This window comes from Lepisosteus platostomus, chromosome 9, assembly GCF_059453375.1.
Source record: "Lepisosteus platostomus isolate fLepPlt1 chromosome 9, fLepPlt1.hap1, whole genome shotgun sequence".
Taxonomy (NCBI): Eukaryota; Metazoa; Chordata; class Actinopteri; order Semionotiformes; family Lepisosteidae; genus Lepisosteus; species Lepisosteus platostomus.
In genome coordinates this window covers 41,478,729-41,493,044 of record NC_142619.1, presented here as the reverse complement: position 1 = coordinate 41,493,044, position 14,316 = coordinate 41,478,729, and the positions used below count along the sequence as shown (strand labels likewise).

The 14,316-nt window shown below is 35.1% G+C and overlaps 1 protein-coding gene across 5 annotated transcripts in view; it reads left to right on the top strand.

The window, feature by feature from the left end:
* tbc1d22a (TBC1 domain family, member 22a) overlaps positions 1-14,316 on the top strand; it is a 217,078-nt gene that overhangs the window by 175,494 nt on the left and 27,268 nt on the right. For all 5 annotated transcript variants that reach the window (XM_088645042.1, XM_088645041.1, XM_088645038.1 and 2 more), the window contains one exon: positions 1,520-1,615. In XM_088645042.1, coding sequence (XP_088501168.1) covers positions 1,520-1,615 — 96 coding nt within the window. The remainder of the gene's footprint in view (positions 1-1,519; positions 1,616-14,316) is intronic.

Genomic DNA, 14,316 nt, shown 5'->3' with positions numbered 1-14,316 from the left:
CTCTATGAATTGGCTACATTACTCTGCTCTCCTCCCCACTGATAGCTGATGTGTGGTGAGCGTTCTGGCGCACTATGGCTGCCGTCGCATCATCCAGGTGGATGCTGCACATTGGTGGTGGTGGAGGGGAGTCCCCATTACCTGTAAAGCGCTTTGAGTGGAGTGTCCAGAAAAGCGCTATATAAGTGTAAGCAATTATTATTATTATAAATAATTTATCAGTAAGAGTACTGTGCTTCTTCACAATTTAGCCCTCTCTAAATCCAAGTACCAACAGATATCAGGTCTCATTTAACTATCAAAAAGTCCACTGTTAAAAGCGTATGCTTTGTCTAGCAATGACAAATAGCAAAAGTCTGTTAAAGCATTAAATAAAATCACCAACTATAATAAAATGTAAGGTAAAAGAAAGATTTTCATCAACAGCCCTAACAGTTTTCCATAACATGAAAATGGGATTTAGAGATCTCAAGTTTACTTGAGTGAATAATATATACATCTATAAATACTAATAGGAAAAGGGATATACAGTTAAATGAGTTACACTGCACAGGATAAGAAGCTTGGATACTTTTTTACATGTGTTTTAATCTAACACTGTTACAGAATCTTTAAAATATACTGTCTGTTTTTCATTTCTGTACAAACATTCATAGATGGAATCATTCTCCACTGCAGAATTTTAATCTGATTATGAGATATCTTGTTTTTCTAGGATTTATAAACTAACTGTTTAGTCACTAAGGCTAATGCTTCATTATCAATATTGCACAGTAATTTTTGATAAATTTGCATATGTTGATGGAATGATATAATTCTGAATATCATACTTATCAATAAATAAATTAAATTGTTTTTGGTTTATAAATGTGCACCAGAAAAAGGGCAAAAGAAATGTCTACCATCATTAATTGTCTTGAGAACCATTTTTATTGTACAAGGTTTATACATAGAGGAACTGACACAAGTAGTTTTTCCACCAGTGAAGTAATTTTTCATGACATTTCTCATTTTTCTTTTTTCTTTAGATAACCTCAACTAAATTATTCATAGACCAGGCTATTTTGTACATATGCAGATTATGAAGATTACTTTCTCAGTTGAATCTAGGTTCTGATACCTGCTTACATTGGCTAGAATGGCAGATGAACATTGTGTTTGGAATTAGGGGAATGCTGGTTCTTGCCCCCTGATGGTTATGTTGAGAGAATTGAATGTCACCATGCCATTATGGATCCTCTTATGTATTTTGGCTTTGGCTTGAAAAAGCAGCAAGGAAATAAAAAGTCCAAGTAAATAAAGGTAAAAGGATGATGGTCAGTATGAACACCGCACTAGTTCTCTGAGAGGAGTAATTCAGTTCCAGTCAAAAGTCACTATTTTTTATGCAATAAAATCACCATAGTTTCTCCCTTTTTGCCAAACACAATATAAATTTGTATATTGTTTTGCAGACCTGCTACACATTGTCTTCTTTTCATTTTCTTGATATGTTTCGTGCTTTTTTTCTCTTCTGCAGGCCGAGCCAGAGGGTTTTTCACACTTTCACCTGTATGTCTGTGCAGCTTTTCTAGTAAGATGGAGGAAAGAAATTTTAGAAGAAAAGGATTTTCAAGTAAGTATTTTTTTTATCCACAGGCTCCAGTGTGTTCTGCTTTATTTTACCTCTAGTGTTATTAACTTCTGAGTTCACAGTGTCATTGTGACTGCATTAGTATGATGACAGCAGCAGCTGGGGTAAGGTGACATTGGTACTGTTTTAAAGTTTATCCCAGCACTGTAATACCTGAAGTAATAATCGATTTTTTAAAAGAGTGAACAGCATTCATGTAAACAGTATGGATTTTGACAAAAAAGCAAACTGTGTCCTGCCATTACCCTCATTTTATCCCTTCATATTTCAAATTACCTTTCATGTCAGCTTTATTTGCTGATGCGTTTGTCTGACTGTGTTCAACTGAAGTATTGAAATATTGCCTTGTGAACTGTATATTATAATTTTATTTATTCTGTTTGCATTTGTGTGTGCTGGAGGGTATTTTTTGGTTATTCTTCAGTTACATAACATATCTGTATACTGCTCAAGTCAGTCTCAGTATGAATGTCCTTACCCAATATGGTAACATGACTTTTTACTTTGCAGTCCACTACACTGCAGGATGTGAGTCATTATTAATCCTCAGAGATGGCACATACTGCTTCAGATAGCAATCCCTGACCTTTAGAGCTTTTTGCCACAAGTGTTACCCTTCCTTATCAACAATTTCCCTTTTTTAACATTATAAATTGTTGATTTAGACTTTTTGCAGATGCTTAATAAAGTTGGGAGAACAAATTTAAATAGCCATCCACCTTAAAATGCATATCAAATCATTGAAGTGTTAAGGCTGTTTCATAAGTTCCTTGGCTTCTTTTGAATACCTTTTTACTTGATTTATTGTGTTTACAGTACCCACTGATTTCATATTATCCACAGCACCACTGAAATAGAGCCCATTTTGCATTCGTATTCTGGTTGACATATCAGAGTAAATTGTGTTTCTTGTGCTGCTTAAGGAAATTTGTTTATTTGGTGCTTTGTTTTTGTGTCTAAAGGTATACAGTTTTCATCTAAAATAAGCAAATGATAAAAAATGCTGCTTTATTAGTAATGATAAATGATGTGCTGATAACTAGATCCTTGGCTGCTTCAAGGTTGCAAACAAGATGTGTTAGTAATACTGTACCTTTTTCTGTAAATTAGTCCTGTTTTGATATTTGATTTTGCCGTGTTGTTTTAATATTATATTACAAATGGCTCTGTTCTTATTTTGCTGTATTTTTTAATATATAAATGTGCTTTCAAACTTTATTATATTATTTGGCTTCCAAATGCTCATATGGAAGCTCATATCTACTGTAAAAATATTGTCTTTTCTCTTTAGAAAGTGCTCAAGTAAGGGAACTAGGCAGCCCTACAACTTAATAATTGGAAGGTATTATTAAGGTATTCCATTAGCTTTCTGAAAAAAATTGGTCTGCAAAAACCATCAACAAAAATGAACTAGTGCCTCATACTTGAATACCCTTTCAATGTCAAGTTCGTACAAATGAACACCTGCACCGATTGAATTGAAAGTTTGCAGATGTTCGCTGCTACGAAAGATTTTTAAAACTTGCAACTGAGAAGTTGAAATAATTTTTTATGCCCTCATTGGTTTTGAGAATTGTGTCCCATAACAGAAACTGCTGCTGCTCAAAAACTGCTTAGGCAATATTTCTAAACCTTAGAGGTATAATTCTAGTAGTAACAGAATAAATACGGAAATGTATTTCTGGTATAAGCTAAAATGGCTGCTGATCAGCATTTTTTTGTGTATTGTTGATCTTCAGAACAAATCACTACCTCCTGCTGTTTAATAATAAACATTTGACCAATTAGCTCCAATCAAAGTATCATTCCACTGAGCATCCCATTAAGATCTGAGGCACTATCCATGCTTGGTGCACCAAGATGGCTGCATGACTACCATTTTCTTCTCACAGATCAGTCTGAATTTGTCTTGGGAACTACTACACAGATACTGTAGAATTAAATCTTGGCAGATTTCATCACCAACTAATACTGTTCCTGATTTGATACTGGAAAACTGCTGTAATTGTTTATCCTCCTACAGTGTATCATTAGCTACTTGCTGAAAGGTGACCTCTAACCCAAACTATTCCTCTTCACAAAATATTTGACTATATTTAACTCCAGGTGTCATTCTAGTGACACTACTGTGAACCTATAGTGAAATTGGCTTCCTGTGTAAACAACAGCTACAAACTACAATAGAAACCATTTTATTTACAGAATTCAAAGTACCACATTTGTGTATGTTGTACCACTAGATTTGTAGCTTTTTGTCACATTCAAACCTGTTTCAGACTTGCATTTCACAGCAATATTTTTTTCACCGACACTAGGTTGTTGTATGCTTGGTGAAACATTTATAATAGTGCCGTGGTAGGTATGTCCATTTTATAGTTTATTCTTTATTTTGCATTCTCAGGAGCATGAATGTTTGTTTTATTTTTCTTTGAGTACCTGTGTTGTTCTAGACAGTTCTGGCCCAAGAATGATAGATTTTCAGAATCATGATTCTATGTTTCTGGAATAATTGTCCATAAACAATTGTAAAGTAAAAGTATCTTCATGAACTTTAAAATGCTCTTATTATATGAGTTGTGATTTGAAAATACATTATTCAATGAATGTATGTTGTTTTGATTAAATGTTTAATTTTGGGTTTTCCAGCTATGTGTAATCTGTCTTTGTATAATGCACTGAATAACATGTTGATATGCCAGTCACCTGTCTGAAACAAACAAAAAAGGGCAAAAGAAATGGCTACCATCATTAATTGTCTTGAGAACCATTTTTATTGTACAAGGTTTATACATAGAGGAACTGACACAAGTAGTTTTTCCAAACAGGTGGGGAGAATTATCTTTTAATTATTTAGTTTCTGACATTAAAATGGAACCTCTTGCCAGTTTTTCTGAATTTCTGAAGCTGTTAAGTGTGTACGACTCCAAAAAGAAACACTAACCAGAGGGCATTGACATTGATATGTAGGAATCCTGAGCTGATGGCAATGTGGCGATCTTCATTAAAGAGCAAATGGAAGCTCAGAAGTTACACGGTGTGGGTGGGGTTTGAGCTGATAAATAATTGACAGTTTGAGCTGTCTTATTTTGTACACTTAAAAGAGTTTGTTCCTTTTTATTTAGACTACATCTATGGGAAATATTATAAGATATATCATGTGATGTACATGTAAATACAGTACATTATTTAATTACAACACTACAATAAAAAGAACTGAGGTTACTGTATGTTCCATAATTCGTTTGTGAAGCACAGAGTTGATGGTGGATCCATTTCTGTCAAAATCTTTGTCTTAAATTTATCTTTATTGAATCTTTTATCTTTATTTGCTAAACTAGTACAGTCCTGTATTGAACTGGACTGAATTTGTTTCCTGTGATTAGCTACAGCAGCAGCCATCTACAATGTGCATCAAAACTCACATCATCAGAAAGCACTCTGCTGTAATCCATAGTTCTGTCCAGCATATTGCTTTTAGCCTTTCACTGCTCAAAATAAATCACTAGGTTGCACTTGTTACATTAAATGTTTCTTAAAATGGTAGCTTCAGTTTATCTTTTTTTTCTTCGAAAAAAATCTTTCTAATCTTAAAATGTTATATTTATGTTATATTAAACATATAAAATACATAGTCTACCTACCATTTTTATGGAACATGGCTGTACAGTATTTGTTTTCTGAAAAGGGAATTAATGGCCATGAATGGATCCTGAATCTGACCTCAGTTGTTTTAACGTGAATGGTTATATGTACATTCTTTGAAAACAAGGAGTTTTGTGGAGTGACTTTAAATTAATTTGAAAAAACAACTGAAACTGTTAATTTTGCAGTTTACCATTACAATGTTGAGGTATGCACTGCCGAAAACACTTTAATATCATTTTAATGGTATCAATTATTGCATCTAAAACTCAGTGGTTCTAAAACTTTTTTGATGACGGGTCCCTTTTCTGTCTAAGATAATTTCGCGGATCCCCAGCAACCTTTTTTCTTACTTTTCAGGATTAGCTGTGGTGGTGTTCTGCAAAGGACATTCTAGGACTGCTATTCAGAGACCATTTAGCCAATTATTAAAGAAGAAACTATTGATTGCTTTTGTTTTAATTGTAAGCATTGTATGAGCCAATTGAGTTTATTTCAGTCATTTATTAATCACATGAAGCTAGCAGCCACATCATCCTGTTACTCACAACTGGCAACCCACTGAAGCTAAGAAGGGCTGAGCCTAGTCAGTACCTGGTTTGGAGACCTCCAGGGAAAACCTGTGGTTGCTGCTGGAAGAGGTGTTAGTGGGGCCAGCAGGGAGAGCTCACCCTGCGGTCCATGTGGGTCCTAACGCCCCAGTATAGTGATGGTGATACTATACTGTAGTGGGTGCTATCTTTCGGAGGAGATGTTAAACCGAGGTCCTGACTCTCAGTGGTCATTACAGATCCCTAGGCATTTCTCAAGAAGAGTAGGGAGTTAGCCCAGTGTCTGAGACAAATTTTCCCCCTTAGCCCTTACTGTTGCCTCACAATTGTCCTCATGTCTATGATTATCTTGTACTTCCCCTGCAGTGGAGTGGCGCTCTGTCCAGGGGGTACCCTGCCTTGCGATCGTTGCTTGCCAGGTATGCTCCAGCTACACCGCAACCCTCACTAGGAAAAGCAGAAGTGAAAATGGATGCATTAATCACATGATAACTTGTCTACCATTAGCACCCCTACGGTTCAATAAAGCTTAATCACTGAAATACTCATTGAGAATAAAAGAATCAGAGTTCTAGCTGCCGGTTCAACCAAGTTAGAAGAAAACCAGAAGGTTTTTCCTCCTGGTTTGAAAACTTATAATTTTTTACATTGTTAACAAAGGAAAAAAAAAAACTAATGAATTTATAGAACCAGACGACACTTTATGTGGTCTATCTGGGTGCAAATAGGAAAAGTTGGGAGCAAAATGACTAAGTAAAACACAGTGAGACAACAGTGCATGAGGTTTTTTAAAAAGGGTACTGATAATTTTTAATCAACATTTACTTCAAACCAGCAGAAACAGAACAATCTCTGCGATTAGTGAGTTTGCCTCTTACTTCTACAATTTTTTTTATATTTGTAGTTATGGATGTGAGTTGCAGTCTCATGTTCAACTCTGCACCCAATCTGTTGCGATACTTCGTTTTTGTGGACACGTATGACGAAAATCTGGTTTCACACAAATAGGTGGTCACAAACGGGAGAAGAACAGAAAGAGTTTTCTCTGATAATACTCGATATTAGTTTTTGGTGCTGCACTAAAACTGCTAACTGCACTTCATTAAAAGCTGTTTGTAAGGAAGAGTCTGAAATCAGGTCAATGAACTTCTCATATTCTTGTGAAGTCTTGAAGTTTTTTATTGTTTTTCACATTTTTTTATTTTATTTTGTCTTGTGGTTGCAGTAATTTTTAAGCGATCTTTCTACCTAGTAATATGCTATTTTCTCTCATTGTGAGAGTTTTTGAGATTTGCCGGATAGCGAAATGGCAAACATTTTTATCTCCAAACAAGATAGAAGAGCTGATGTCATCCGACACCTTTGAGGTATCTTCTGGCTCTAACAACAAAAGTACAGAAATATATTCAGAGATTTAATTTGAAGATGACGTTTCAGAAGATATGCCTAATTTTTCTGACTTCTTGGAGCCATGCAAAGCCTGGCAAAACACATTTTTTATTGATAGCAAATTTTTATTTTTATTTTAGCCTATGTGAGAGCTCACAGAACCCCTGCAGATGTCCACACACAGTTTGAGAACCACTGATCTAGATGAAAGCAGTCTGCAAGAATGGCAGTAATAGCTGATGTACTGTATGGATATGTGTGAATATTACTTCATGCAACTCTGTAACTTTCCTCTTTCTCATTTTCAGAATAATTTGCTTGATCTAACTTATACTGTACAGTATGTGATAAATGGTAATATTATCATTGTTGGGAAATGTAGTTTTTTTCCATGTAATTGGGCACTGAATTAAAAACTACATGCTGTGCTTGGCGAGGGATACTTTTCCTGTTGTTTTAAATAAGACCCTTTAACAATTACCTTAGAAAGAAAGGCCATTCACAAAACCCAAACGTATTGTAAATATTTTTATTTTAATAATAAAAATAATAATAATAATTGCTTACACTTATATAGCGCTTTTCTGGACACTCCACTCAAAGCGCTTTACAGGTAATGGGAATCCCCTCCACCACCACCAATGTGCAGCATCCACCTGGATGATGCGACGGCAGCCATAGTGCGCCAGAACGCTCACCACACATCAGCTATCAGTGGGGAGCAGAGTAATGAAGCCAATTCATATAGGGGGATTGTTAGGAGGTCATGATTGATAAAGGCCGATGGGAAATTTGGCCAGGACGCCGGGGTTACACCCCTACTCTTTTCGAGAAACGCCCTGGGATTTTTAATGACCACAGAGAGTCAGGACCTCGGTTTTACGTCTCATCCGAAGGACGGCGCATGTTTTACAGTATAGTGTCCCCGTCACTACACTGGGGCATTAGGACCCACATGAGCCGCAGGGTGAGCGCCCCCTGCTGGCCCCACTAACACCTCTTCCAGCAGCAACCTTAGTTTTTTCCCAGGAGGTCTCCCATCCAGGTACTGACCAGGCTCACACCTGCTTAGCTTCAGTGGGTTGCCAGTTGTGAGTTGCAGGGTGATATGGCTGCTGGCTGCTGCATATATTTTGTCTTTGTCTCCTCATTTCAGAACTAGTAGTTAAAATATGTAATAAGGCCTGGGTGAGTCCTGCAGTTTAACATCATTGAAAGGCAGATGAGCACAACTTTCGGAAACACTGTGTAATTTCTGAAATTCTGAAAACAAATGTTCTTGTCACTACCTGCGACCAAAAACCAAGCGAAATATACCACAGTCAGTTAGTGGCTGCCTAGCTCACGGAAGCATTTCACACTAGTGTACATCACTATTTGTATTGGGGACATATCAGATATTAAACGGAGAACAACATATGTTTTTTTTAATTCATTAGATATCTACAATGCATTGTGTGGAATAAACTGGGTTTAAAATACATGCACTCATGCTGAGGAGCAAGAGACTATCAGGAAATAGGGTAGTTGATGGGAAATAGACCCGAGAGACTCTGGTCAGAAACTCCCTTTACTTCCTGATAGTGCTGGGGGAAACCCATTGCACTTCCTGCAGTTGCCAAACAGTCGGGAGTACATCTAGGAACAATGTTGTCTGAATGTTAGAAAGTGATTTCAAATTAATTGAAAATGTTTTTAGCATCCATATACCTACAATGGATAGGGAACAACCCACTCTGTAAACATCTCACTTAAAAAAAAAAGCTACAATGGCTTTGGAGCAGTTTGCAACCATATTGTTCCGTAAAATAGGGAGATATGTCTACACTGTTTTTTTTCATGTCTGGCAATGTTTTTGCACTTTGAATGAAGTGCAATCAGCTTTTAGTGGAATTCTCATTGTCTCATTAGGTGATCACGGCTGGAACTGGGAACACATTTTCTGTGTTCCAGATATGGTCTGTAGGATCCAGTGTACCTGATCTGTAATATCCCCAGTTCCTTGAGAAGATGTTGTTTTCTTATGAAAAAAATAATAATATAGAAGAAAATGTAAAAAAATTTGAGTGACTGGTACTACAAAAAGAAAATGGATAACATTTTCTATTTAGTATTTTAACACAATTGAACTGACCCTATTACATGAAGAATTTAGTACAGTCATCTCTATTAACTATTTTGATATAGTTGTCACATAGTTATAGTTTTGCACATAGATTTTTTATAAACTTGTCTACTGGAGCTCAAACTCAGCTATCTACAGTGCTCATTATATGGCATATTTTAGATAATGTCTCAAAATGGAAGAGAACAAAGCATCACTTCTCCATAGTCTAATTTACATGCGCAGTACACACTGTTGTTTAAATGTAACAAAGATCTTCTTGTTTAGTAAAGACAAGCAAGTGGTAATCTGCTATAGAATCTTTGCTCTTCTAGCAGATTCCTGATTTTTTTTTAGGTTCTGATGCAGTACCATGCAGGTCATTGCTACAGCTTATAGCATAACTATATTTATATAGATATATTTATAGCATAAAGCCATCAAGTATTGCTTTGTCCATTTGACAAAGAGCTTGTATTGCTTGACTGAGTGATGGGGTTGATGGGGATGAGGTTTGGTCTTATCTGACCTTTTGTCTCATTGTTTTTTGGATCACGTGGCTGCTTTTTGTAAACTCAATGTAGGCTTTGAGATGACTTATTTTTAGTAATGGCTTTCTTCTTGCCACTCTGCCATACAAGCTAGTTTGATGTTTTCTTGAAATAGTTGACTGATGTGCATGAGTTTCTCCCATCTCAGCCATTGAACTCTGTAGCTCTTTCAACATTTGTCATTGGCCACACTTTGGCATCCTTAATCAGTTTCTTCTTTGTCCAGCTGCTCAGTTTGGAGGGACAGCTTGATCTATGCAGTGTCTGGGTGGTACGATACACCTTCCACTTCTTGATTGAGTAGACTGCCCATAGGAATATTAAGAAACTTAAATATGTTTTGTGTCATTTTCTGTGCTTTAAGTGGCTTGCTTTGAAAGCTCCTTAGTCTGATAGAGATTTTGCTTGAAATTCACAATCTGAGAAAGGAACCTCATATAGACAGGTGTTTTTATTCTGGAATAGTAAGAAGCACTATTACTATATACTTGCAAGGCACTGTATATTCAGAGAATTCACACTGCTTAATATTGGCCTAACAACTGCAGTTTTAATACTGCTTCAATCAGCTACCATTATATATACTATTTCGCTAAATTTACTGGAACCAATTATCAAGTCACTAATTATACTTCTGTCACTGTATGCTAGTAATAGTCTTTATCATAAATAATAGTTAAATCTCTGTGAGTATCAAAGACTGAGCAGTTATTGTTCAAGACCCATTCTGGTTTTTACCTAATTGAAAATAATAAAAGTTGTTGGCAGTGTTTTAGTTCTTGTTTATTGCAGTTTTTTTGCTTTTTCTGCAATGTGAAAGGGAATCTCATATTTGTAGCAGCTAACAAAGCTGCAGCATTCTTACTGTATTATTTTACATTTTATTTTGTAGCCATGTGGCTCATTGTTACAAATAGTGACAATTGGAAACTTCCCGACGGAAAACCTAACTAAAATACTTTTTATTGAAAGCAGTTTTCAACAGTCATTGTTTAACATTTACAATCACTTTTTTATTATATAGCCATCTGAATTGGAATAACCAATTACGTGAACCCTGAAGTTATACAGGGTGGGAGATTAAGAAAGTGTAAACATACTCCTGAATTCTTAGTGCCGTTCATCTCTTAACACATCACAGGCTACACAGCCCTGTGTAGGGGGTTCAGTGCTGATTGAATGAGAGCTAAGAAGAACATTGATTGTGATCTAATGGAAGTAGTGTTGGTAGAAACAAAGATGGTTTTGCCTGATTTGTAATCGGTGTTCTTATGAAATGCAAGGTAGAATGCAAAATTGATTAATCTGCTTATTATTTAGGAGTTGATATTGCAGTCTTCAAAATATCTGAAGAACATTCCTAAGTTGTGTTCTGTTGCTAGGCGTTTGTTTATCCTTCACTGTAACAATGCAGTGCTGGATTCCTGGTGCTGGACAGTACCTGTTCAAGCTGTAAGTTAATTTTCAATTCTCTAGCTAGTGTTTTATATAAATAATTCTTATAGCAATGTGCTTTGGGTCATTAAAATCCTAAAATGTGACACCACCACATTTTAAGCTCAGATCCACAAAGTGCATGATTTAGAAAAAAGTCACTAGTTTTTCTTATAGTTTCTTATACTGTAGTTTTTCTTTATAGTCTATGTTTTTCTTAATCTTAAAGCGTAACTGGAAGATATGTACACCCAAACATCTTAGACCCATTATCATGTTTCAGTGTTTCCAGTGAGCACATTATCTATCAGTTTCACTGCTGGATGTATTGCCATGTATTGTCTTCTTTTCCTCCCAAACATCTTTAACAACAGGAATGTATCCAAGTCCAATATCTCACTGTGTACTTTTCTGTTGTGTATTCAAAGCCTTTTATCTGTAATTGTAAACCTCAAAAATGTTTTATTTGCAGCAAAATTACTAGGTAGTTCAGTTTCTTTAATTCTTGCAATGAAGTATAACTACAGATAAGGTGGCATTCCGTTTTTTTTTTATCTCTGCTGGTCTTCTTCTGTGTTCTTGAAAATACTTCGAGGCAAACCTCAAACATCTTTCCCCTCATCTTCTGATATCTGCAGCTTTGGAGCCATCATTTAGATTTTTGTGCATTCTATTACATATTCTCTACCAATCTTTTAAATTTTTTAAAATTTTGTTTTAATGCCTTTATGCTTTGAATTAATTCTAAATTGCATTTTAAATATACCAATATACACATATACATACATATTTAGAATTTAGGTTTAGGTTTATTAGGTTGTCTCCGCATGTTTTGGTCAATTGACATTTTTTTTTCATTTTATATATTGACAAAGAACATGAACCTCTTGTTGTTGTGACACTGTTTAGGCGGTTTCAATTTGTTACTTAGTTTCCTGTAATGATAGTAATATAGTACTGATGGCTGTTACAGTTCCCCTGGACTTTGAAAACTGTGGCTGTAGTATCGGTGAGAACTACAAAGATATGCTAAATATATGTTCGTTCAGAGACTGGGTATTGATGTCTGATAATGTCTCATTTATCTTATTTTTCCTTTACAATCCCTCTCCTATGCACTAGCAAAACAGCCCTAATACTTCATGTTACTGCCTCTTTCTCTTATTATGAAAGATTGTGAAAATATATGTTTGTAAATCATCATTTTAGGGTACAGTATATTTCAATTACATTTATTACCTGTTATTATTATAATGGTCTTGAAATTTGCTAGAACTCCAGTTTAAAGAGAAGTTAAGCTGGGCCCAAGGATCTTCAGGCACAGTAACTGCATTTTAAGAACATGACTTGTATCATTATTCTCTAATAATGCGATGATTTTGAAATGTAACAAGAAAGCCTTTGAAATGAGAATAATGACAATTATTTCAGAACCTTGAGAAAAGGTTCTTAATTAAATATACTTAGCTGCATATGGCAATATATTGCTTCTAAGATTAATTGAACACAGTATGTAATGTTAGCTCATATTTGGCATTTTTTTATAATTGGATTCATCTAGGTAGTAACAGTTAATTGCTAGTTAATTCAAATATATTAAAATTGAAAGTTTTATTTATTTTAAAAGCTTTTAGCTATCATTGTTGAACTGAACATTTTCAAATACTTTAGGGGATCTCAAGTCCAGGTTAAAACTGTGATTTGTAATGAAGAGAGTTTTATGTCAAAAAGAGAGTTGCTGTTTTTATTTAATATTGTGTATTTTCATTTTATGCTCTGTGTGTTCAGAATATACCAATACAATACAGTACAGTATGTAAGATTCAATTTGATAATAGCCACATGTGCTTGTCACAATATAATATTTTGGCTGTAAATGTTCAGTCTAAGAATTTTATCATTAGCCTATTTTAAAAATGGAATGTTACAAATCAAATAAATCTTAGGTTCATGGGTAAATGGGCCCATAGTGCATAATGAGACTGTTTGACAAGAGAGGTAAAATCCTATGTGTTAGACAAGTGTTTTACCATAATGTGTGTGATACTCAATTGGTCTACAGGTTATCATTTTTTTAAAATACCGGGATGTGTTGCCCATGGTGGCATTCATAAAAGGTATAGTGATGATGAAACTGATACTAATTAAGGTTAGGGAATTAATTATATGTCAACTACAGCACCTTTTGCAATCTAATCAAGAAAATACACTTTCTCAGTGCTGCAAGAATTTATAAATTGAATTGTTTCTATGGGAATGGTAGTTCGATTGCCACTAGATGATCTTCAACACTAGCAATTGTTTGCCACTTTGACTCAAGTTAGATTTAGACACTTCTTGAAATGTGCTGAATTCAGAAAATTGGAAAACCTGTCTACTTGTTGACAGATATGAAGCAAAATGTAAGAATGTCCCGAACATCAATATATTGACTTGTTCTCCCACTTTCCTTCACACAGAAAAAATCTATGACAGTATACTTAGTCTAATTGGCAGGTATATATAAAATGCTATAGTTATAGAACCAATAACTGTACATGTGCGGACCACTTTAATAAAACAACATCTGGACATCTTCAAAACTCTCTAAGATGTCACTGGACTTGTGGAAGAAAAGCACAAGTAAAACGAGTTATATGATTTACTTGTTTTTAACTAAATGTAATTAAAAGTAAAATATACCATATATAAAGTTAAATACACAATAAATTGTACAAATTAAGCAAGTTAATAATTGTGTGAATAAAAGAGGACTTTCTTCTGTAGCACTTAAATCTGGGTAGTCCAAATTGACGCCCGGATGGAAGGAGCTCAAATTCACTAGACAAGAGATGGTCATAACGATTTATGATTATTTTATAGAAAAACAGCATTATCAATATCAAGCAGTCATTATCAAGGGGTTGAACGAAATACATAATATTGCTAACGTTATATCCTCAAATCATGTCAACTACACCCATCCCCTGCTTTCACAGGTCTGAGCTCCTCTTGCTTTAGTGATGTTGATGC